This window comes from Eumetopias jubatus, unplaced genomic scaffold (genome assembly GCF_037043125.1).
Source record: "Eumetopias jubatus isolate StellerSeaLion01/CBP00866 unplaced genomic scaffold, mEumJub1_p1.0 scaffold_10, whole genome shotgun sequence".
In the NCBI taxonomy this organism is placed as follows: Eukaryota; Metazoa; Chordata; class Mammalia; order Carnivora; family Otariidae; genus Eumetopias; species Eumetopias jubatus.
The window spans coordinates 106,889,126-106,913,513 of NW_028274816.1; the positions used below are offsets into that span (position 1 = coordinate 106,889,126).

The 24,388-nt window shown below is 44.8% G+C and overlaps 1 protein-coding gene across 3 annotated transcripts in view; it reads left to right on the plus strand.

The window, feature by feature from the left end:
* The first annotated feature begins 18,134 nt into the window (after positions 1–18,134).
* The window catches only part of KAT7 (lysine acetyltransferase 7), a 32,078-nt gene continuing 25,824 nt past the window's right edge, over positions 18,135–24,388 (plus strand). For 2 of the 3 annotated variants that reach the window (XM_028093709.2, XM_028093710.2), the window contains exons 1-3: positions 18,323–18,429; positions 20,850–20,997; positions 23,677–23,853. In XM_028093709.2, the coding sequence (XP_027949510.1) occupies positions 18,415–18,429; positions 20,850–20,997; positions 23,677–23,853 (340 nt within the window). In that variant the 5' untranslated portion in view covers positions 18,323–18,414. Of the gene's footprint in view, positions 18,430–20,849; positions 20,998–23,676; positions 23,854–24,388 lie in introns of all 3 variants that reach the window. The other variant, XM_088028318.1, reaches the window with a different exon arrangement.

The following is a 24,388-nucleotide window of genomic DNA, read 5'->3' on the forward strand; positions in this document are numbered from 1 at the left end:
CCATTTTGTTCCACATAAGGAAAAAGCAGAAGGCAATCAACCCTGGATCGTCTGCGATAAGGGACCATACAAATAATTGGATAATTCCCTCCAGATTTATATTTAGCTATGAATTCTATTTTTGATCTTGCTACAGATTTATCTTTCTATTTCTGTTTTTGCCCACTTTAATGTTAAAATGAAGGTATTCCCTGAAGCCATCCTAGCTAATCAGAGAAAAGGAGGTAATCTGGGAGCATCCTGCAAGGCAAGGAGAGGTCATTCTGTGATTACGTATTGAAAGAAGATAATACCCAAAGTGGAAATTCAAGAATTGGTTGAATATTAAAATCACCCTACATACACAGAACAAATTCGAGGCAATGGAACATCCTAAAGAATGGTTTTCTTTGTGAAGAGTGTATGTACTCTAGCAGATTTGAAGGGTTTATGTCAAGATCTGACATTTGAAATCTTTTTTATTGGCTGGGAAATGCTGTATTCCTTTTCCATGAAGAGAACAACTTTAACACAGGCAGGTAGGGATGAACAAAAACTGATGAACTGATCAAAGTCAGAGTCTTTATAAACTTAACTCAGTTTTTTTCAAAAATATCTTGCAACTTATGTTCCTCAAGTCCAATTAGTTCAAAGTCTTCATATGCTTTTTTTTTTAATTTTCATGACAATCTGGAAGAAGAAAACCATAGATTTTTATTATAGAGCAAGTAGGAAAACCGAGGCCAAGAAGGTGAGGTCTTTTGATCTCTAGCTCAGATCTCTATCAGATCTTATTGGACTACCCTGCCCCACCTCTCCATTAATAAAATCAGTGATGGTAGCAGCTAACATTCACTGAGTTTCTTTCTCTATGCCAGGTACATGTTAAGTACTATGTGTACGTTCGCTCATTTAATGCTCATGACCACACCTATGAGATGGGTGTTATCTCCTCTTCAATGAGATTTCAGAAAGAAGTAACATGACCAAGGTTATTCAGGCAGCCTGACACGAGAGCTGAACTCCTATTCTTGTAAAACTTTGTTATGAACACAGATGGATTGCTATTTATATTTTACATAAAGAGTCTCCAAAGTTGCAACTTTGCCTGAGATGTTAAAATTAACACTGCCTAGTACACGTACATCATCTCATTTAATTTTCACAATAGGCATGTAAAGTAAAAACAAACAAAGAAAACTCCCCAAAACAAAAACACAGACATTAATGTCCCTATTTTATAGAAGGCTAAGTCACAGATGTTAGGTGACTTGCTCCAAATCATCCACTCAGTAAATGGCAGACCTAGGACTTACATCTGAGGTCTTTGGACTCCAAATTCAAGGACTTTCCCAACTTTCCCAACTTCTAGACAATTGGCCTTCCTAAGAGCCAAAGGATGGCTAGTTGATCTCTTGAAATCTGTTCTTGCCTGACAACATATTCCATTTTAGGACCCCTCAACATGTAAATTCTCAGGCATTCTTAGGAGATGATGGGTAATTGCTATTGGTTAAGCCATACAGTGTGTGTTAGAGGTAAAAGCCCTGGAATGAGGAATCTTGAAATACTTTGGGCAGGTGGCTTCCTTTCTCTATGCAAGAGTCACCTCCATTAACCTCACAGAGTGGTTCTGAAGATAAAATGGCACAGAATTAGACAGCTGTATTCTTCCATTGGAGAATGGTAATGTGGGTAGCCTCAAGGACATGGTGTTTAAATTTTGTTCTAAAGCCAAGGTACCAGGAATTGAGGACCTGGACAGGGGAAGAAGAGCCAGTGGAGGTGGCACAGCTGAAGAATTGGATCTTCTGAGTCCAGAGAGTCATGGTCCTTCCTGATAAGTTGTTGGCAAGAGACACTCGCGTTGACCTAGCCGGAGGAGTGAGAAGGCAAGCATGCACAGGAGATCCCTGTCTTCTTCTTACACAGGTATCATGCCCAAGCAGCTGTCTCTTATTCCCTTCTCTATCACCGATAGCTTCTGGCACGGGCTTGATGGTGGGGATAAAGGCCTCATCTGAAGATAAACTCTTGTCTTTTTCCTCCACTGAAAGAAAACCATGGCTTTGGGGAGGCTGTGTGCTGCTAAGGGAGATGCCTTGCCTTACAAAGCATCTTGTAGCTTGCAAAACAAAAAACAAACAAACAAAAACCTTTGTTACTGTTCCCCCTGTCATCCTTATTACCATGATTGTCATTAATTAATTCATTCAGCACAAATTTATTCAGATGACCACTATGTACTGGACAGAGAGCTAGGCACTAAGGAATGACACTAATGTTCACAGACATGCTCCCTACCCTGGAATTCATAGCCCAGGGGGCCTTGAAGCCTGTATGCGGAAATGGTACCGGGCTAGATGCTATTCTGATTGAGACATGAAGTGGTTCCTGCCTTCAGGGAGTTTGGGTCAGAGGCAGGCATTCAGAAACAGCAAAAGTGGAAGAGTACATACACAAAGCGTATCAATACTTTGCAGGAGTCTGAGGGAGTACCACAGACAAAAGGCTGTAGGGAATTCTGGCAGATCAGAGGCTCAACAGGGACGTCTTATCCTATTGGCCACTGAATTAGGAGAAGGCTGGGGTCCTCATAGCTAAGAAGAGCCTTCTAGTTCTGAAGGTGATGTCCGGCCCTATTTCCAGGGCACCTTGACCCTCCACCCTATGCATTTTTGCCACAATTACCAAAAAGCACGGGAATTCCAGATCACCATTCTTACCCTCCCAAACCTGACCCTCAATAGCAATTGTTCAGAGAACAGAGAGCTCTTGATATTCCTTGGTACCTGGGGGACTGTCGCTGCACTTCCAGGTAAATGTCCAAGTGCTCACGTCTTTGGCCCTCAGGTTCCAAAATAACAAAACAGAAAATAAGATGACGCAGACACATAGTGTCTCTTTCCGACCTACCTCCTTTCCTCAGCCTCTGTCTGAAATGTCAGGCCCAGCTCCTCAGGGAACGAGATCCTGAGGAAATGGGGTCAGAACTGAAGGAGCAGAGCAGCCGGAGAGGGATTGGGAAGGAGGGTTGAGGGAATGAATGAGGTTATGGGAACACAGTAGGGAGGGGTCCCAGCCCTCAACATCTCTCCCACTCTGGCGGCCTTTCTCTCCCTCTATTCCTTCCCTCTTACTCCCAAGGTAACTAGATGGCCTGGATTTTGACCTTCGGGTCTGTGTCTGACACATTCCATCCCTTGCTGCAGCCCACCGCTTCCTGTCTTCTGGCTTACTTATCTCACATGCTCATTTTCCTTCTTTCAGACCGGATGATGGTCCCTCCTTCACTCTTCGTTTCCTCTCAGTGGGAATCAAACTTTCCTGCTGAACTGCAGCCTTTTAAAAATGAAGATTCCTTATCTTTAACAATATGGGATATGGTGGAAGTTCTAAAACAGGTAAAGGGTAAATGTGGGATCAGAGACATCAAAATATTGGTATACCGGTCCTGCTGGCACTCCATGAAAAATAGAAAATAGATTTTTTTTTTTTTTTAAGATTTGAGGGGCGCCTGGGTGGTTCAGCAGTGAAGCGTCTGCCTTTGGCTTGGGTCATGGTCTCAGGATCCTGGGATTGAGCTCCATCCGCGTTGGGATCCCTGCTCAAAGGGGAGTCTGCTTCTCCCTCTCCCTCTGCCCCTCCCCCCATTCATGCTCTCTCTCTCTCAAATAAATGAATAAAATCTTAAAAAAAAAGAATTGATAGAGATGTTAGAGACTCTACCTGATCAGCCCTCTGATTTTACAGATGGGGAAATGGATGCCCAAACAAGGGAAGGGCTGGTCAGAGGCCACTCAGAAAATCAGAGACAGGGTAGGAGACCAGGACTCCTGCATCCTATTCAGGGTTGCCTCAAAACATAAATAGCTTCTAAAAGAATTGATATGGAATACTATTCAGCAATGAAAAGAAACAATTATTGATATGTGCTGCAGCATGCATAGACCTCAAACACATGATGCTAGGTGAAAGAAGCCAGACGTAAAAGACCACATAGTATAGGATTCCATTTATATGAAATGTCCAGAAAAGGCAAATTTATAGAGGCAGAAAGCAGATCAGTGCTTGCCTAGGGTTGGGACAGGGAGCAAGGATTACCTGGAAACAGGCACACTGAAACTTTTTGGGGGGATAGAAAGGACCCACAACGGGCGCCTGGGTGGCTTAGTCGGTAAGCGTCTGCCTTCAGCTCAGGTCATGATCCCAGGGTCCTGGGATCGAGTCCCACATCGGGCTCCCTGCTCAGCGGGAAGCCTGCTTCTCCCTCTCCCACTCCCCGTGTTTGTGTTCCCTCTCTGGCTATGTCTCTCTGTGTCAAATAAATAAATAAAATCTTTTAAAAAGAAAGAAAGAAAGGACCCACAACTGGAATGTGGTGATGGTTGCATAACTCTAGAAATTTACCAAAAAAAAAAAAAAAACACAGTTATACATGTATAAATGTATTTTGTGGTATTTAATTTATACCTCAATCTAGCTGTTTCCCAAAAAAAGGAGTTAGATATATGTATGAATGAGGGATGTCGGATGTGTGGCAACTCCTGCTATTCTTTTAAGGGAATGTCTCAGGAAACAAAGAGAGCTACTTCCGTGATCTCCCTTTTAAAAGGTCACTGTGAGAGACAGAAGATTTGGCTCTTTGGCCTATGGAACACCCAGGTTGGCATTTTTCAATTGTTACACGTGTCCTCCTCTCTAAAATAGAGAAGTGTCCTCAGGAGAACAGGTGTGTCTTGGTCATCACTCTCATTACTCAGTGAGCTCTGTGCCTGGCATGCAGGTGGTGCAAAAATGAACTTGACTTCTGTCAAGTCACGTGATCACAGGTGCCTTGAGGAACCATTTGGTATCTAGAGCAGTGCCTTGGTGGGAACAGTTTGTGTCCCCCCACACCAGGCCTTCTCAGAGATCAGAGTCTTTGAAGAGGACAGATTGGGTTATGCACACTCCCAGGAGACTGCAGAGTCTCAGCTCCCTTTATTTTTTTTAAAGATTTGTATTTTGGGGGGGGGGCCCTAGGTGGCTCAGTCAGTTGAGCGTCTGACTCTTGGTTTTGGCTCAGGTCATGATCTCAGGCCTGTGAGATCGAGCCCTGCGTCAGGCTCCGTGCTCAATGTGGAGTCCGCTGGAGATTTTCCCTCTCCCTCTGCTCCTCCCCCGACTTGAGCTCTCTCTCTCCCTCTCTCTAAAATAAATAAATTTTTAAAGATTTGTATTTTTTAAGTCATCTTTATACCCATCGTGAGGCTCAAACTCACAACTCCAAGATCAAGAGTTACATGCTCTGCCTACTGAGCCAGCCAGGTGACCCTCAGCCCCCTTGACTTCCCTCTTCCTTTCCCATTTGCCTGAAGTTGGCCTCAAAAATACAATTACCTGGGACCAAATAAGCTATAACACCTTAAACGTTCTCCATCTGATTCCATATCCAATCCCTCTCCCTTCCTCTCACACCACGCACCAAATCAGGCATCAAGTATCATGAGATCCAATTGAAAAAGATTCTAAATATAACAGAAGGAAGGCATGATTGGAAAGTTGGTCTGCAGTCTGATTTCCTTTAGACCCAGGGCATAGGCTCCAGAGCTTATTTTCAGAGCTCAAAATATTATCTTTAAAGGTATCTTTTGTAATAGATAACTGCAAAATATCACCACAGAGTCTTCCTCATTTTTATTCTCTGGGCCTTGGTATATGAGATTTGCACCCCCCTGCCAGCCTCCTGGCAACTCCGTCTTCTTCACCATCTGCTTCAACTTCCAGTTAGACCTCATTTCCTCCAAACATTCCTCAACTGACCTGGTCAGGCACTGATGATTCCCTCAGGACTTAGGTTTTCAGCTTCAGTGTTTGGCTTGCAGCCCATTATTTTGTACTAGCTTATGGGTAGCTTTCTTGCTTCTCCTAAGTCATTTTATGTATGTTTGTCCCTTCTCCCCAGTTCTGAGCAAAGGGAACCATTTGCTCTTGTATTTTTTTTTTTTTTTAAGTTTATTCATTTGAGAGGGAGAGCGAGAGAGAGAACCCGAAGCAGACTCCGCACTGAGAGCGGAGCCCGACGCGGGGCTTGATCCACGACCGACCTGGAGATCACGACCTGAGCCGAAACCAAGAGCCGGACGCTTAACTGACTGAGCCAGCCAGGTGCCCCTTGCTCTCGTATTTCCTGTCAGTACCTAACATGAGCCACTGCACTGGGCAGCGGTGAGTCGGTGTTGGTTATTTAAGTAACTGACTGTTTCTCCAACTGATTGCTCTTGAATATTCCTGATCACTCTTGGAAGTTGGGCCTACAAGTCCTGACAACTGAAAGGAGGGAAGGAAGGCTCCAAGTTTTGTGAGGACTAATGCTTATCATCTGGGGGTTCCCCTTTAAGTTAAAGAGTAAAGAAATTACAGAATTAGGTACAAGGCCCTAGAAGTGTTCTGTGCAAGTGAGGGGCTCAGACTCTTAAAGTTTCATTAGCTTCATGGTAAGCCTGTTTCTGACTGAAAGAATGAAGTCCAATTATATCCCGTTCAACTCTTCAGCCCTGACTGAATGAGGTGTCTATTCCTGCTTTTTCCTGCGGATATCCTGTACCCAACACATTTATTCCACAAGATGGCTCTGGCTCAACAAAATGGCTTTGGCAGCCTAGTCTGTCTATCTCATGAGAAACTCCCAAAGTGCTGAATTGACACTCCTCCCATTTAGTAACTTCATGGCACTTAGAACCGTTCTTTCAGAGCAGGTGGTTTCTCCTGATGTGCATCATGGAGGGGAGGGGGAAGCTTGTGCTCAATCCTGGAAGCCCCCGATGGCTCAAAGACTCGAGGAGTTGTGTTGTTGTACAGCAGAAGGGCCTGGAATGTTCCAGTACATTCCACCAGTGGCCTTTGTGACCCCTGCTTCCAATCAACTTAGGCAAAGGCCTGGTAATCTACAAAGTAGCCTGTATTCTGCGGGGGTAGGAAGCAATTTGGCCTTGCTTCTTCCATGCCACTCTGATAATATCACACAAGTTGGCACCTTCCTTGGAAGTCCCACCCAGAAGCTCTATCCAATTCTTTGACCTCCTGGGTATTTGCCCAGAATGTCAAGCCAGGGTTTAGAAACCAGCCCTGTCAACTTCTTGGCCCTATACACTCAACTCTGAATTCTTCCCAAGACAGACTGGAAATCCTGGGATCCCTGAACCAGTAATGGGCCTTCATTCCTCAGAATTCTCAAGAAGTCTGCACCATCTGTGCAGATAGTAACATCAGCACCCCCCAGGAAGGAAGTAATATAATCAGGATGCTAAAGGCCATGTGCCCCTGCTACACAGCATTAGAAGAAAACATCCACTTACTGGGTGCTTACTATAGGCTATGCAATTTGTACACGTAATCTCATTTAATCCTCAGTCATAGTTATTATAACCTATACAGTAGGTATAATTATCCCCATTTCACAGGTTGAGAAAACCGAGGCTCAGAGAGGTTAGGAAATGGGTTGAAGGTTATACAGCTAGAAGTGACAGGTCCACCTGCTTTCAAAGACTGTGTGTATAACCACTATGGGGTTGGGGGGGGTCACGACCCCTTACCCAGAGGTTGAAGGTCAGAGTTAGGAATACAGGCCAGACCAATCATGCCACCCATCAGACCACCCACTCCCCTGCCTCCCTGCCACCTCCCCAGCCCTAAACTCTCTAGAATTCTGACTTTGTTTATATTGCAGGAAGCGGTGCTCAGAAATTATAGAGGTGAGTCTGGCAGGTTCCAGCTGTTCCTGGTGTGGGAGTTGAACAGTTTTTGGAACTTCTCCTTGGCAAAAGCATGTCTTTCCTTCAGCGGACTAGCCTAGGATCAAATCCATTTGCTTCCTCCAAGCTTCCCAGCTTGGGGGAGGAGAGAGAGATGGGGAAGCTGGGGGATTTCCACTGGGAGAGACGAGAGCAAAATGAAAGGAGGTAGAAGGGTTAGAGCTGCTCTCTAGGCAAGGCCGCCAGAGCTCTGGAACCAAGACTCAAGAAATTTCTGTAGCATGGCAGGTAAAGTGAGAAAGCTCTCTGTGGGGTCAAAAGAGAGGCAACAAGAGGAGGCTCTAGGGAAGACTCGGCGGAGGAGGGTGGCAAGGAGGTAAGAACTGATCCGGGACCAAAAGTGTGTTTTAATTCTGAAACCACTATAATCACCAAAGGAAGGGACTCACCCCTTGACTCTATCTCCCCACTTCTGGGGCGGGGCAGCCAAATAAGGTGCGCTCTTGCTGGACTGTGCTGAGGCCAGAAAACACGGGGGGCGGGGGAGAGCAGGGAAGAGTGCCTGACCGACCGCTGTGTTTGGCTGATAAATGATGAGCACCCCTGCCTGTTGCCCATTCTCTTTTCTCTCTGCTTAGTTTGCTGCAAACTTCTGCCTGGCAGGGAGCCCCAGAGAGGGGTGGGGTAGAAAGGGTCCTCCAGACAGTATTTAATACTCTGTGATTTATAGGCTGCTGGAAGGAAGGCCGGGGGGGGGGGCGGGGGGGGGAGCCAGAGAGGGGAAGCCCCTGGGATTAGGGACTAGTTTCCATGACGCATCAGTACACCACTGACAAGAGTCAAAGTATTTTCTTGATGCCTGTGCCTTCAGTTTCAAGAGACAGCCCTCACCCCTCCTGGGGCCCAGGGCTCGGGTACCATCTAAGTTGAGACCTGTGGAACTGGCTGGAATGAGACTAATGGACATACATCCAAATCTGCAGCCTGTTCTGTAAGCCTCATACTGCTGGGCAAGGGAAGAAATCAGTGAGGTCGAGCAGCTCAATAGCTGTTTTTGGAGGATTTATTTTTTTCATGTACAAGAATTCTTTTGAACCCTCCACGGCTCCAAGAACAACTATTTGAAATGTCCCTGCTTATGGGGCCAGGGGGTTAAGTGCCAGGGATGGAAGGCTAAAAGCCAGAGATGCTGGTTGCAGGGATTCTTGGGATCGGGGCTAATGGCCTCCCTGCTGTGGGCTTGGGAATACCAGGCCCAGGCTTTGGTTGCCCTGAGAGATGCAGCCATTTTTACTTCTGATTGAAGGGCACCACCTTCTGGGATTTTCCCTTCTCTGGTGAAAAACCAGAGTAGAATATGCCCCGAGGACCAACAGGGCATGTGCCCAACAGTCTGGAGGGCACTGAAGGAGATAACAACGTGAGGTAGGGTGGGACCCATGCTTTATATAGTTTACAGTTTGGTCCTGGCTGGTGGAAAGAAGATGCCTTCCATGAGAGCGCCTGGTAATTGCCCTTCATAAGTGTGATCTCAAAAGGTCAAGGGATGGGCCTTGAATAGCCCTAATGTCCCTGAAACAGTCTATTGTATGGCTATTGTCTCTACATGTAAAGGAACCCTTCTTAACCCTATTTGTGCTTTTCTCTTTTTCTTGCCTCTGGGGTTTCCCAAGTGAATAATTCCATGCTACCCTGTCCCCAGACCTGAGTCTACGAGTATACGAGTCTACCGCCTTTAAGCTTTAACAAAAAAAGAGTTCTACATGCATTTCTTAAACTCCTACTATGTACCAGGCATCACACTCTGTGTGGGGATATAGAGGTGAACAACACATAGGGTTCACTTCTCTGCCAAGTCCACGGTCTAGTTTTCAAAAGATTTTCCTTTGTGCTTTGGGATTTGGTAATCCAATGGGCAGGTAACCCCCTTACGTTTTCATATGCAGGGCTCAGATCCTCAGCCTCCATCTTTCCACAGTCTTTTAAAGTTTGCCTCATAGGGTGACCCCCACTTTTCCCTTGGCTAATAATTTACATGAACTTTCTCTGGACTCTGATAGGTCTTCCTTGGGAGCCAAGTGACCGGAATTAGGCACTATATTTTGTATATGAATGCTATATGCATGTGTGTAGATGGGTAACCCAATGTTTTCTAACTTCCTTCATTTAACTGTTGGCCATATTTTCAAACATCCAGTGGTTAACTGAGTGCCTATGAAGCACCATGCTCGATACTGAGGATGCTGTGGTCTGGGGTATACGTTAAGGTATGGAAGATAAAGAATCCAGAAGTTACACAAGTACATTTATAACTACAAACAAGACGAGAGCTATGAAGAAACGTACAGGGTGCCTAAGGGTATAGAAATGGAGGCCTGGATCTAGTTTGGAAGCTTTAGGAAAGAGTTCCCTGAGGAAGTGACATGTGATCTGAGATCTGAAGGATTAGTGGAAATAGGTGAAGAAGAGTATGAGGAAGAACATTCCAGGCAGAGTAAAGTGCAAAGGTCCTGAGGTAGAAGGAACCAGTGCACTCCAGAAGAATTGCAGGGAGGCCAATGAGGCTACAACACAGAGGATGAGGTGGTGTGGGATGAGCTGGAATGTTAAACAGAAGACAGACCATGAAGGACCCTAGAGGCCAGGTAAGGATTCCAGTCATTATTCTCCAGAAGCATATGAAACAAAAATCTACAGAAGAGTTAATAATGGCTCTTTTCCCCAGATTACTAAGTTGCTTATACTTGTCTTGAAGGAGAATGGTAATGATGGCCTGAAGTGCTAGGAACTTTCCCAGTGTCCTGGCATGGTGCAGCTATGTTTGCCTTGCACTGGGGAGGCCCAGGACTCATGAGCCAGCCCCAGCCTGGCAGCCCTCAGGCAAGGGATGGCCCCTGCTCATGTGGACAGAGGAGCAGGGGTGGAGGGTGGGTGGAGTGCTTTGCCTGAGGTATCGGCTCCACAGTGACATTTGGAACAGTCCCAAGACTATGGCTCTTGTTCCCAGATAACTCTATCATGTATGCCCCCCATTTAAATGGCCCACTCACCCTGCTGCCCTTCCTGTACAGCTGTTCTCCCCACCCAATCTGGGGAAGGCCCCTGGATAAGAACTCTTGACTGCCCAGAACCTGGGGTTTTGACCTGCTGAGTTCAGGCCTCAGTACTGTCTGGAACCAGGTACATATCCTTGAGAGCTTTGCACTGGTATTACTGGAAGCCATGGGATAAGAGCGTCATGATGGCCGGACTTTGCCTTTCTGAAGGCCTCTCCTTCTTTCTGGTCCTATTTTTGGAGAATGTGGTTTGGTGTAGTGACACCTACTGGCAAAGCAAGGCAGGTAAGCAAATGACCAGATGCCCACTTAGCCTCAAGTAATTTCTAGACTAGTGAAAAAAAAAATCATCCTAAGTCCCTGATATTGGTTAGAGCAAGAGTAAGAAGCCCACGGTTGTGGGTTTGGACCATATATGTGCTGGTTTGCCTTAAATAGAGAAATGTTTTTTCTAGTTGCAGCTTGCATCCTTAACTTTGGCCAGTTGATTCATGTTTGGCTACAGTTAGTCACAAGGGAGACTGGGTAAGCATGTGTAAATGACTCAGGGACCCATTCCTAGCCCCCATTCCTGGGAAAGCGTCTCCCAACAAAATAAAAAGACCCACAGTTTACAAATGGCAAAATTCAGGGTCATTTTTCATCCTCCTGAAGCTTGACTGGTTTGGGAATTTTTTTTCTTTCTGGGACTCGGTTTCTTCTAGGTCCCTGGGAAAATACTGTCTATAGAACCATCTTCAAGCTTCCTGTAGTGGCTGTGACTACAGCTTTTAAAGTGGCCCCACACCTCTTGCTGAGGTAAAAGGGAGCCTGCCTCCTCACTGCTTTCATGCATGTCACCTCCACATTCTGTTCACGGGGCCATTCTCTCTCAGTAGCGTGCATTCTTGACTAAGAGTTTACCCCTAGAGGTCACTGGAAAGCCAGAGCGAAGCAATGAGGAGAAAATACTAGGGCAAGAATTACGAAGCAAATGTTCTGCCTTCTTAAATAACACTGACTCCATAACCGAATGTGGCTCACACGAAGCATCTGACTATCTATCTATCCATCTATCTATCTGACCCTCGTTCAGACTTAAAAAGAAAATCAAGACCCCAGTAGAGAAATGGGTAATGAGGATTTCATGGAAGAGGAAAGAGAACTAGCAAAGAAACATACGGCAGACTGAAGTAAATCCTTACCAGAAATCAAATCCAAAGCACATTGGAGGCACAGTTTTCATTTTGACTAAAATTGCAAGATCTTTTTTTTTTTTAAGATTTTTATTTTTAAGTAATCTCTACACACAAGGTGGGGCTCAAACTCACAACTGCAAGATCAAGAGTCGCATGCTCTACAGACTGAGCCAGCCAGGCGCCCCAAATTGCAGGATTTTATTAAGTGGTAACACTCACTTCTGGGAATAATGTCTTAAAATTGGCACCCTCACATGATGATGGTGACACTTTACATTTGGGTAAGTCTTTGGGGAAAGAAAAAAAGTAATATATAAGGGGCAGACGTAAACACAGAAGAGACCGACAGAGGCATGCAGACGCTTGCCTCAATAATCCCACATAGGGGAATGAGCACATTATGAAACAGTACCACAATGCAACGTCACACAATGATTATAATTACAATTCTGAAGCCCATAGAGAAACATGGCGCATGTTGAGAATATGTAAAAATATGAAATTTCATGTAAACAATGGGTGCATCTATGCAAAAATATACACAATAATAAAATGTGCTCATGTGGTGAAAAATTGGAAGGTACTCTGCAAAAAAGAAAAGTAGCTTTGTGGCAGCAGTGAGATTAAGGATGTCTTATTTTCTCACAACTTATTTAGTGTTGGGGCGCCTGGGGGGCTCAGTTGGTTGGGCCTCAGTCTTCAGCTCAGGTCATGATCCCAGGGTCCTGGGATCGAGCCCCATGTCGAGCTCCCGGCTCAGCAGCCAGTCTGCTTCTCCCTCTCCCTCTGCCCCTCCTGCCCTGCTTGTGCTCTCTCCCTCCCTCTCTCAAAAATAAATAAATAAAATCTTAAAAAAAAAAAAACACCCAAACACCTTATTTAGTGTTATTCTGTGTTAATGTTTGAAAAGGTGGAGGGGTTGGGACAGGTGAAAATCATACTCTCCCAGCCCCCTCTATACACACTTGTCCTACATCCTCTGCTCCAGGAGGGGAAGACCCACGTCTGCTTATCCATGGTTGCACTCAGCCCCCAGCTCAATCCTAGCACTTATCAGATGCTCAGTAAATATTTGTTGAATGAATAAATGAAAATGCCTGCAGTCCAAAAAGTCTCAACCCGGGATCACTGGGCACATTCCATCCTGCGGAACGAAGAAGAATTTGGTTTTGCCCGAATATAAAAAGGAAGGTGGGGCGCCTGGCTGGCTCAGTCAGTACAGCAAGTAGCTCTTGACCTCGGGGTCATGAGTTCAAGCCCCACATCGGGCTTAGAGCTTACTTAAAAAAAAAAAAAAAATTGAAGGCCCATCCATAATGGCAATTCCCCGGTCTTCTCGATAAGTGAATTTGGGCTTGGAGAACCCAGGGAGAGACAGTCTGTTAAAGCAAACCCAATTACTACCCAGGAACATATGTTGCCCTCAGGCCTCTGCTGCCATAACAACACTGTGTAACTATAACTACAGCCCTGGAGGGCTTTGGCCCTGTCAAATATGGAAAAGGATGTCTTCATCACACGCAGGCTTCGTGCACAGACTGACTTCCCTGGGGAGCTTAGATCAGGGAAGGGAGGTAGATAATTGGAGGAAGGGAGGAGATGAAGGGCAGGAGTGGGAGAACTGCTATTGCATCAGGATTAGGGTGATTTTTTTTTTTTTTTTTTTTTTTTTTAGCAATTTCCAAAATGTGTTTGTTTGACTGTTTAGTTTTGGTGGTTATTTATAACCCCAGCTGCAGAGGCAGGAGTGGTGCCTGAGCCTGCTGGGATCTGTCCAATACCTTCCCCCAGGGTGGGGTTGGGGGGTGGATGGTAGATAAGGGTGATACAGGAACCAAATTCACAAGTGGCCAAGAAGGGAAGAGAAGTTGCAGGCCACCCTCCAAGAAGAGTGAGAAAGTGACCAGTAGTGACTGTGCTGACTCCATGTTGAAGGCAGCTGTGAATGAAAGGCTTTTAATATGAATTACAGTTGCATCGGTAACCTCTGAGGTTCTCCCGAAGGGACAGAGATTAGGCCAACACTTATACTCAGAAGTCAGGAGATTGGCCCGGCTACGCTAGCCACTCTGAAGGTCAAGGCAGGCTTCTCCACCTTCCAGGACAGTTGTCTGCACACAGAAGAAACTACTGTCTCTATCCTCTCCTGTGCACATCCCTGGTCAAAAACAGGCTTAGAGGAGAGAGGGTGGCTGGTTCTGTGCAAGTCTTTCCTAACTGAGCCAACACTTGGCAGTAGCCGCTGAATTTACTGACCCTTGGAGATGTCAGGAAGCCAGGGAGAAGCCGCCCAGGCAAGGCTCCCAACCTCTAGGAGCTCCCAGACCTCTGAAGCAAAGGACAAACAACTCCACTTTGCATTTGAAATACAGTACCTATCATTTTACTGGCAGGGGAGGATTTTAAAGGAAACTCAGGGATCTTTTAGGGAGCTTACAAGTGTGACTGAAGAGATAAGATACAGATACAAGAAAGAAAAGGCACAAGAACATACAGAAAAGATCAGCCCCACACCCCCTGCCCTGTTCAGTTCCTCTTCGACTCTGGGTAAGGTTATTGTTACAGCAGGATTCGCACTCGTCTCCCTGCCACTCTGATTAGTCCCCCTCACGGCTGCCAGAAAGAGATATCTAAAGTGCAAGTGTGATCGTGGGACTACTCTGCTTAAAGTCCTTCAGAGATGTCTCATCACCTCCTGTCCGGGCTCCTCAGCAGGGCGTCACCCAAACCATTCCTGCCTCTTCTTTTGGCAGCCACCCCCCCAACTCCACCCTGCTGTTAGTCACCTCCATGCACGATGCTGCTCCGTCCCTCTGCGCTTTTGTGCACGCTGCTCCCTTTGCATGGAAAGCCCCTCTTCTCCTTGCCCACTGGCAAACTCATCTGTCCTAAGAAACCCCATTCTTTTTTCACCTATTCTAGAAATCCTTTCCTTTATCCTCCAGACAAAACACTCTACTTCCTCCTCTGTACCACTTCTGACCCTTGCTTGTCCTTCTATTTTCCCATTAATACTCTACAGTATTTGGGGACCATGAGATTACTGGCTTGGGGAGACATGGTGTCTTGCCCATATTGGGTGTGACTCAAAACCTGGGCTAGAATTCCCGGGTAATTACTCTGCGTTTCTTGAGCTGAAGTGAGGGTGAACAGACAAAAGCAAACAATCACTAGACCATGTAAAGATATATTGACTAACAGTAGGATATTAGCCATGACTAGGGTGACTGGAATTATAAATATCAGTAACAACAGCCATTTACAGAGTATATACTCTGGCAGGAACTGTGCTAAGTGCTTTATGACAGTCATCTCCTTGAATCTTTACAACTTTGTGGGGCAGCTATTAGTGTTTCCATTTCACAGAGAGGAAAACTGAGGCACAAATTCAAAAACCTGTCTGAGAGCCATGCAGACGAGTGGCAGAGCTGAGGGGCACCTGGGTGGCTCAGTTGGTTAAGCATCTGCCTTCGGCTCAGGTCATGATCCTGGGGTCCTGGGATCGAGCCCCACATCGGGCTCCTTTCTCAGCCAGGAGCCTGCTTCTCCCTCCACCTCGGCCGCTCCTCCCTGCTTGTACTCTCTCTCTCTCTGTCAAATAAATAAATAAAATCTTAAAAAAAAAAAAAGAAAGAAAGTGGCAGAGCTGAAAGTCAATTCCCCATCTGACGTCGGAGCCCTGGACTGGGTACTAGTAGAGCTATGAATAAAATAAATATGAGTTCCTATTATCTGTTTGGAAAGGAGAAAGGGGAACAAAACATCGACCAAACTGTATAAGGAAAAGTATAAATATAGCAGTAAATGTAAAATAATATATCACTATGCCCTACTACCTTAGAATGAATAAATCAGGAAAGATTTTCTTCTTTTTTTAAAGATTTACCTATCCATTTTAGACAGATGGAAAGAGCTCAAGAGAGCGTGTGTGGGGGGAGGGGCAGAAGGAGAGACTCTTCAAGCAGACCCCCTGCTGAGCTCCGAGTTTGAGGTGATAGGTTCTATCCCAGATCCATGAGATCATGACCTACATGACCTACACTTAACCGTCTGAGCCACCCAGGCGCCCTAATCAGGAAAGACTTTCTGAAGAAAGTAAATGTTCAAGAAAGTTGGTAGATGCATCCAGGCAGGAGAAAAAGCCCATGTGAAAGTGTAAAGTCAGGAGAAACAGTGCAGGTGGGCTGCCTGTGTGAAGTCTGGCATATGAAGATGGGCCAGGGGCAACTAGTCAAGAAACTTTGAAACCAACATCAGTTTCTGCTTCAAGAGCTAATTTTGCCATGATGAAAATGACCCTCAAAGTAAAGATTATATTTGATCCAGAAAAAGAAAGGAAGAAAAAGAAAGCTTTTAGGGTTCCCGCTTCCCCATTCTAAATATACCTAGCTGTTCCACTTTCATCTTAAATACACATTTTCCTTTTGATCATCTTTCTATCCTATTGATGTTAGTTTTTTCTATCTTTCTTCCAAGGTGCACACCTTCCAAGGACAAGAACCATGTCTAAATGAAACTGTAAATTCTTCAGTGTCAGCTGCAGTGTTTGAGAATCTAGTGTAAACAATTAATGTTGAACATTTGTAATGCTGGTATTTGTATAATGAATGGTTAAGTCAGGATAAGATCTTATTCTAAAATACTAATTTCCAGGGAGGGATATTTCACCATCTTTGAGTGCCATCCATTCAGAGATTGTGGAACAGTAAACATGTCCTGATTGACTAGCAAGCATTTAGTGTGGGCAGAGCACAGTCTGGGCACACAATTAAGGACGATACACAAAACTGAGTTATGCTTTTAACACGAGAGCTCCTTACCCTAGTCTGGGAGCCAGAGCATCCACGACTGACCTCAGGCACACACCAGTAAACGCAAAATAACAGTAATAATGGGAAATTAAATGATGAGATACAAGAGGAAGAAACGTGAGCCCTTTTCCAACAAGTTCTTATGTGCAGTTCAGTCTTAGGTAGGTTATTCAGAGGTATTTATACTGAACACTAAAAGTTAAATACTAAATACTGAAAGCTGCCTGTGTTATACCACCAGCCCAGAATATCCCCGATGACAGTGCTGGCTAAAGGTCCGGAACTTTAACTCTTCAGAGTCCTCTGTTTTTCTCATCAATCAGATGTGTACCTTCTGCTGCTTTGTTCTTTAGCTCTGCTCGTGGGGGAAAACTCAGGTGAAACTGGGGTCCAAGATTCCAACTTAATGACTGAGTATGCCTGGATTCCACCTAGTCGCTTTCCGCCAACCTTTGGTTCTCTCAAAGCATTTCCTCCAGCGAGGTTAAATCCTCAACGCCTGCTCTCCATTTCCCAACTTTTTTAAATGGATCTTCTAGCTAGATATTCTTGACCAACTTTTCCTTCCTCTCACAACTGACCCTATAATTATTATCATTTAAATATTCATGCCTTTTTTAAGCTCCAGCTTCACTAAAAATATTCCTTCCTCTTCTTCCCCCCCCCGCCCCCGCCCAACTCCTGGTTAAGCATTTAGATTTACAGAGGTCACTTGGGCTAAATGGGGTTCACTGCTTCTCCGACACTGGTACCGCACCGGCACCCGCCCCCACCCCCGCGGGGCCACTCAGGGCTCTCAAACCCATACAGAACGGGGGAAGGAGGTGGGCGCTCACCATTAAGTGAACCTGGGAATTCTTTGGAGCTACAGCTTCTGGAGAATGGTTTTACCTCTTTCCGCGACGTGAGCAACTAACTTACTTGCTGTTCGCTAAAAGCAAGGACAATGTCTCCTCTACCAGAAACAAACTTAACTGATGATGGACGCTACCCTTTAGTTCCTTTTATAAGCCCCCATTCCCACCACTTTGTGATGCAGGATGGCTTTTAAGATACAAGTTCTTGTGCAAAATATCCCTTCCCAACTTTGAGTTTATATAATAAACAGAAATGTCCTTTAGCCAATTAGGCAACGAAGGGGTTAAACCTCAGCCACCTGATGGATTCTGGGGGTTTCCTTCCTCGACTTCAGAAATTAAAACGACCGGGAAGGGAAATTTTGCCCAAGGTAAAGATGAGAACCGCGAACTTCAACTGTCAGGTTTCAGCCCCAAACAAGAATGGCTGCCCACGTCCACAAAAGGTGCCAATCCCCTAACTAAAAATGGCTGGCCCGGATTTCTACTACGGTGCTACTTTCTGCCCAATTCCAAAATGGCGCTCACTAGCCTCCCCCGGAGGAGCGAACCTCCCAGCACCCTCTCGGGCCCTCAACGTCAGGTGACGCGAGCCCCAGCCGGAAGTGAAGGAAAGAGCGCCTCAGCCCGCGGCGCCTGCGCAGAAGGGTCTAGACGCTGTGAAGCAGGAGGCACTTGGGATCGTCCGCAGGATTGGGACTGCTACAGAGGCCGCCACGGAGCCCGCCGGAGCCACCGTTCCTACTGCTGCTGCCGCCGCTGCCCGAATCGGAACTGTCGGGCTGCAGCCGCCGGCAATGCCGCGAAGGAAGGTGAGAGGAACGGGACAGAAGGGATGGCGGGTGTCTAAGGACAGTCGATTGAGCAACGTGACGCAGTTGGCCACGCCTCACAGTGGTTGGGTTCCAACTTCCCGCTCCCCCGAACCTAGCTCAGCAACCCTCTCTTCTGTCCATACCCAACAGAAAAATGTGGGCCCGATCCTGGCCTCGGCCTATGCTTGCAACTATTCCCGCCCTCTGCTTGCCTGGCTCGGAGGCGTTCTTCTCGTTAATTGGTCGCTGAAGCGCCTAGAAGCATATTGATTGGCTGGTGGCACCGCCCATTTGGGTCCAACGGTCACCTCCCCGCGTGCGGGGGCTGTGTCGGGGCCCGGCCCTACCGCTCTCCGACTGGCTGTGGAGAACGATCCCTCCTCTCTTGATTGGCTAGGCTTGGCAGTCTGTCCCGTGGGGGCGCGGTGTAGCAGTAGCGCCATTGGGTGGCACAAATCCCCGCCCTTCCGGCCGGTGATGCTGATAGGTGCATAGGCGGGGTTTTGGAGCGTCCTTCCTTTCCAGGCGGGGGGCACAACAAAGCAGAGGACTGGGTGGTAAGGAACCAGCGCCCACTCCCTAGGGATCCCACTCAGGCCTGTTGCATCTAAGCCGTAATTTTTCCTTATTTGCCCAATTGGACAGCGGCCAGAAAATGCAGTTCGTAAAGGCAAAAACTTTCCAAAGTTAGATGGGATTTATAAGGTCACCGAGGGACACCCCCATCCCTTTTCTTTGCAGCTGAACAGAGACCTAATGGAATGCCCCAAGCCACTCCCATTAGGCAATAGCGGAGCCAGGACTACAGAACAAATCTAATTCAATTCAACACATGTTTATTGACTACTTGCTACTGTGCTAGTTGCTGGGGATTCACGAATTAATTAGACATGATCCGTGGCTTAAGAAGATCACAGTCTGATGGGGAAAACATATAAATAACTGTAGAAGGAGCTAGTAAATTCTCTACTTGGGGGTATATAACAAGTATTGTGGGAGGGAAGTGAGGGAGCAGTTAAGTCGCCTGTGGAGTAAGATGGGAAGTGGATGGTGAAAGCCAGAGAGAAGAGCTGAATTTCAGGGTCAAACCAGGAGGGGATGGTCAGGGGATTCAAGTATCTGGGTAATTGGACTAGATGACCTTTAAGACTCCCCCTTCATCCCATGGATTTTCTGGAGCCTCTGCTCATTTCTGGGCAGATTACTCTTGAAATATTTGGAAAGCTGCATGGTATTCTTGCTCATTTCTGCAGAAATCTTTCTTTTCGTGGAGGTTTTCAAACATCTGTACCTTTTATTTTCTCCTAAAAATGGCCTACACTCTTAGGTGGTATTATGTTGAGGCTCACCACATGCTGGAATAGTATTGGTGCCTTGGAATAGGTCCACAGGCCCCTTTCTGCAATTCCCAAATACAAAGAGCTTTTGAAAATATCTTTTTAGTAACATTTGGTTGGCAAAACCTGTCTTAAACTATGCTGAGGCTACTTACAGTTTTTGTGTGTCTCGTTGGGTGTGATTGTTTATATATTCTGCTGTAGAAATGTTAACGTGTTTGATGATGGGGTGTTGCTTGTGGGATATATGCAAAGTATTCCCTTTCCAAAAAGCCAAAAAGTTATGAATTTCAAACACAACTGGCCCTAAGGGTCTTGAAAAAAAACCAGGGGGCTTGTAGCTTGAAGTTTTGTATGGTTTTCTAAGCAAATACTCTTCCCCTTTCTGTCTTAGTAAAGGGTGTAGTGTTAATATTCAGCTGTTAAAAGTTATCTGTATGACTAATCATGCTTCAGGAAGATAATAATTGACAAATAATTATTGAAGAGATGATAAAATCTCTATTCTTGAATATCTACAAGTCTTCATGTGCAAGCTACCTTTTTTTTTAAGCACTTTTGGTATTCATGTGGAGAAACTTCATAGGTAGATAACATAAGAAAGAAGAATTTTAGTCTCTTTACGTTCTCTTGGGATCAGAGTTGTGGATCATGATATTTTGGATTAGTATATGGTTTAAAAAAACGTGATGGCCTTTCGTGGAGACTTTGAACAAAAGCTACTCTAAAGTTAAAAGGAGACTAGCACTGATATTTTTGTCACCACCATGGACTTCAAGTGCATAGCATTGTTGGCCAGACAATTTTGAATTGGGTACTTTTATTTCCAGTTTGTAGTACTGACCGATAAATGGGTTTGTTTCAGAAGTAGTGTTAATGAAGTAAGAATTAATTCTTTCATTCATTTATAAAGGTGCATTATTTGTAGGTTGTTCTGTTTAAATGCCTTAAGTAAAGGGAATTTGGTGGTGGAATCCTTCCTTAGTGTTTTCAGGATCATGGTTCACTTTATTTCCAGTGTTAACACAAACCCACAGAGTAAATGCTTCTGTGCTAATGTCTGGATCTATGGTGTTACAGAGGAATGCAGGCAGTAGTTCAGATGGAACCGAAGATTCCGATTTTTCTACAGATCTCGAGCACACAGACAGTTCAGAGAGTGATGGTACATCCCGGCGATCTGCCCGAGTTACTCGCTCTTCAGCCCGGCTGAGCCAGAGTTCCCAAGGTATAAGAATTCATTCTTCCTGATCATGCCTCACTGCCTACCCACTGGTCATGTTGTGTTAATATGGAAACTGGTCCCTTGGCTTGGTGTAGGTGACAGAATCTGGTAAAATGCAGAGTGAATGACTGCAGAAATATCGAGCCTTAATGGTTCTGTTGGGAGTGTTGTCCAATTTGGAGACCCAAAGGAACTATGTCTGATATAATAGCTGTGTGACACATGGATGTCTTAAGTCATTTAACTTTTTTTTTAGACTACCTTTTTCCATCAGTAAAATGGGAATGCCATCTCTTTACTTTCTGTTAGAATGGTTTAGACTTAGGGACTTAGAAGAGTCTCTTGACCTTGTTTTTGGAGGAGGTTCAGTACTTCTCAATACTTCTAAAACTTGTACTTAATTCTGTTATGTAGTCAGACACAATTAGTGAATATAAATAGTTGCACCCAACTGTCAGTTGTAAATACCTAGAATTTTGCTTGGTAGTGAAGAATGGAGAATCTCTGTGTTGGAAAGTAGTTTGAAGGTTCTCTCCTGCAATTAGCCATCTCGGCTTAGATTTGGAGGGTACCCCTGATCCCTCCTGGTTCTGCTCTGGGATTCCCTGGGGAGGAAAGAAGGTTGCAGTTAATGCAAAAAGCTGATAACTAATAGGTGATAACAGATTAAGAGGGAAAAATTTGTAATATGCTTCGAGCATTTAAATAGTGCCATTTTGGTTACTACTTCATGAGCACATTGCAAAATGAGAGAAAAACAGTTTTTCAAGCAAGAAAATGGGAACATTCTCAACAACTGTTTCTTTATTTTATTTTTTAAAGATTCTATTTTATTTACTTTGACAGCTAGAGACACCAAGAGAGGGAACACAAGCAGGGGCAGTGAGAGATGGAGAAGCAGGCTTCCTGCTGAGCAGGGAACCCAATGTGGGGTTCAGTCCCAGGACCCTGGGATCATGACCCGAGCCGAAGACAGACGCTTAACGACTGAGCCACCTAGGCACCCCTATTTTATTTTTGAATTTAACATTTCAGCTGAAATGACGCTGTTGTCTCTTGAGTCTCAGTTTGTGTTTATTTTTTTAGCACAGTGGGAATATCGATTACGACTGCTGTAATTCCGATACTGTGCTGTGTACTGGAATGCCATGATAGAAAAATCATAGTTCCTGCCCTTAAGGTGCTCACAGTTCAGTGCAAGATGTGTCAGTCGATCATGGTCATGGATTGTGGTAAGGGCCCTGAGAGGTTTGCATAGCATATTTTGGAAGCTCAGAGATGGGGCCGGCAACTTGGGGCAGGTCTCCAAGGTGGAATTCTTAAGGGATCTAGTAGGAATTTATAAGTTGAAAGATGGGATAATGTTATTCTAGGCAGAGGGAACAGTATATGCAAAGGAAGGGGCATAATATTCTTACAAAGTGTAATTGGTCATGCCCTGGACACCTGAAAGTTGTAAGTATTCAAAACAGCTAGGAAATACCTGCGCCCTGGGTCTCTTCCTAGTTGTTATACTTCATAACTGGGGAGTTGCACAATTCCTAGGGGCATTGTTCACAATGTAGTCTATGTAAGGTAGCCTTCTCAAAAGCAAAATTGTAGACTCTGTTTTGAATTGAGCCTTCTGGAGGTATGCAAGCCGATAACCTAGCTGTGTGCTAATTTTTTTTTTACCCAAAAGTTTGAGAATTTCAGTTTTCTTCTTTGGAGAACCTGTGAGATTTACATACCACCTTAAGACCTTTTGTTGTTTAAAAAATGCTTATTTTCAGCTTTGCATCTTTTTCTAGTTCTTTTTTAAGTGTCATCAAATTAGAGATGTAACAAGGCTGCCAGGTGCTTCAGAATAGGTTTTGTTATCTAAAAAAATTCCAAAAGCTGTGTTCTTGCCTCACTCTTCATAAATCTATTATGATTTTGCTTCAGAGTATCAGAGATCCTTAAAGAAAGGAAATATTTGTATATTGTTATACCTTTAGTAGAATATCTGTTTTATGGTGGGTTGGACTAAGGGAAGAAAGGGAGATGCAGCTAATATTTAGAAAGCACTAGATCTAGGTACCAGGGATCACGTTAAATGAAGTTTATTTTATTTTTAAAGAATTTATTTATTTGACAGAGAGAGACTCAGCGAGAGAGGGAACACAAGCAGGGGGAGTGGGAGAGGGAGAAGCAGGCTTCCCGCTGAGCAGGGAGCCCGATGTGGGACTCAATCCCAGGACCCTGGGATCATGACCTGAGCCAAAGGCAGACACTTAATGGCTGAGCCACTCAGGCGCCCCTTAAGTGAAATTTATATGAAATATTTCACTTACTTCTCACAGCAAATGTCTGAGGAATGTGCAACTAGCATTTTACCTTTTTTATAGATCAAGGAAAAGACTTGAAGAGATGAACTTGCCCAGGATGCTATAGCTAGTTGGTGTGGTGGAGTGGAATGGAATGGGAGTCAGTCTTGATTCCAGAAGCTAAACTATTCTATACTCTATTGCACCTCTGTATCTGATCTAGGCTCTTTAGCTTATATTTTATTTAATAAAATAGATATTTTAACTATTTGTCAGATTTTGTGAAGTATGAAGAGGAGGGCATACATGCTAATAAATCATATGGATAAGAAATAAAACAAATTTCCTTCTTTTCTCTTTAATTATTTTATTATCTTTTAATATTGGGGATCAGATTCCAGTCCTGTTCGAAATTTGCAATCTTTTGGCACTGAGGAGCCTGCTTATTCTACCAGAAGAGTGACCCGTAGTCAGCAGCAGCCTACCCCGGTGACTCCAAAAAAATACCCCCTTCGGCAGACTCGTTCGTCTGGCTCAGAAACCGAGCAAGTGGTTGACTTTTCAGATAGAGGTGAGTGAGTTTTGGGATCATTTGGTCAATTACAGGGAGGATCTGGTCAATTTCCTCTTAAGGAAGGCTTGGGCCCACTGCAGATAGATGCCCAATACTGACAAAATTCGGCTAGGTAAATGCTGTTTGTCTGATTCCTTTCTTGAATGGCTTGCTGAGCAGTTTTGTACTGGAGTACTCTTAAAGTCTAGAGTAATAAGTATATCAGATTGAACGCATAATAGGCAAAAGGGACTGGAACCCTTTTACCCATAGATGAAGAAGGTTTGAACCAGATTTTCCTATAGTTATGCTTTTCAGTCCACTTACCTCTGAATTTCTAAGGAGGAGTGACCTTTGGTAGTGGGCGTGGTGAGCTGTTGAGATTGTGATTGACCAGCCCAAATCAGATGCCTTAGAGCACAGGTTGCAGACTGGGAGCATCTAGCCTGCCAACATGCCCTGTTGGTTTGCTTACACAGTGTTTACCTTTTTAAAAAAAAAAAAATTTTTTTAAAGATTTTATTTATTTATTTATTTGAGAGAGAGAGAGAAT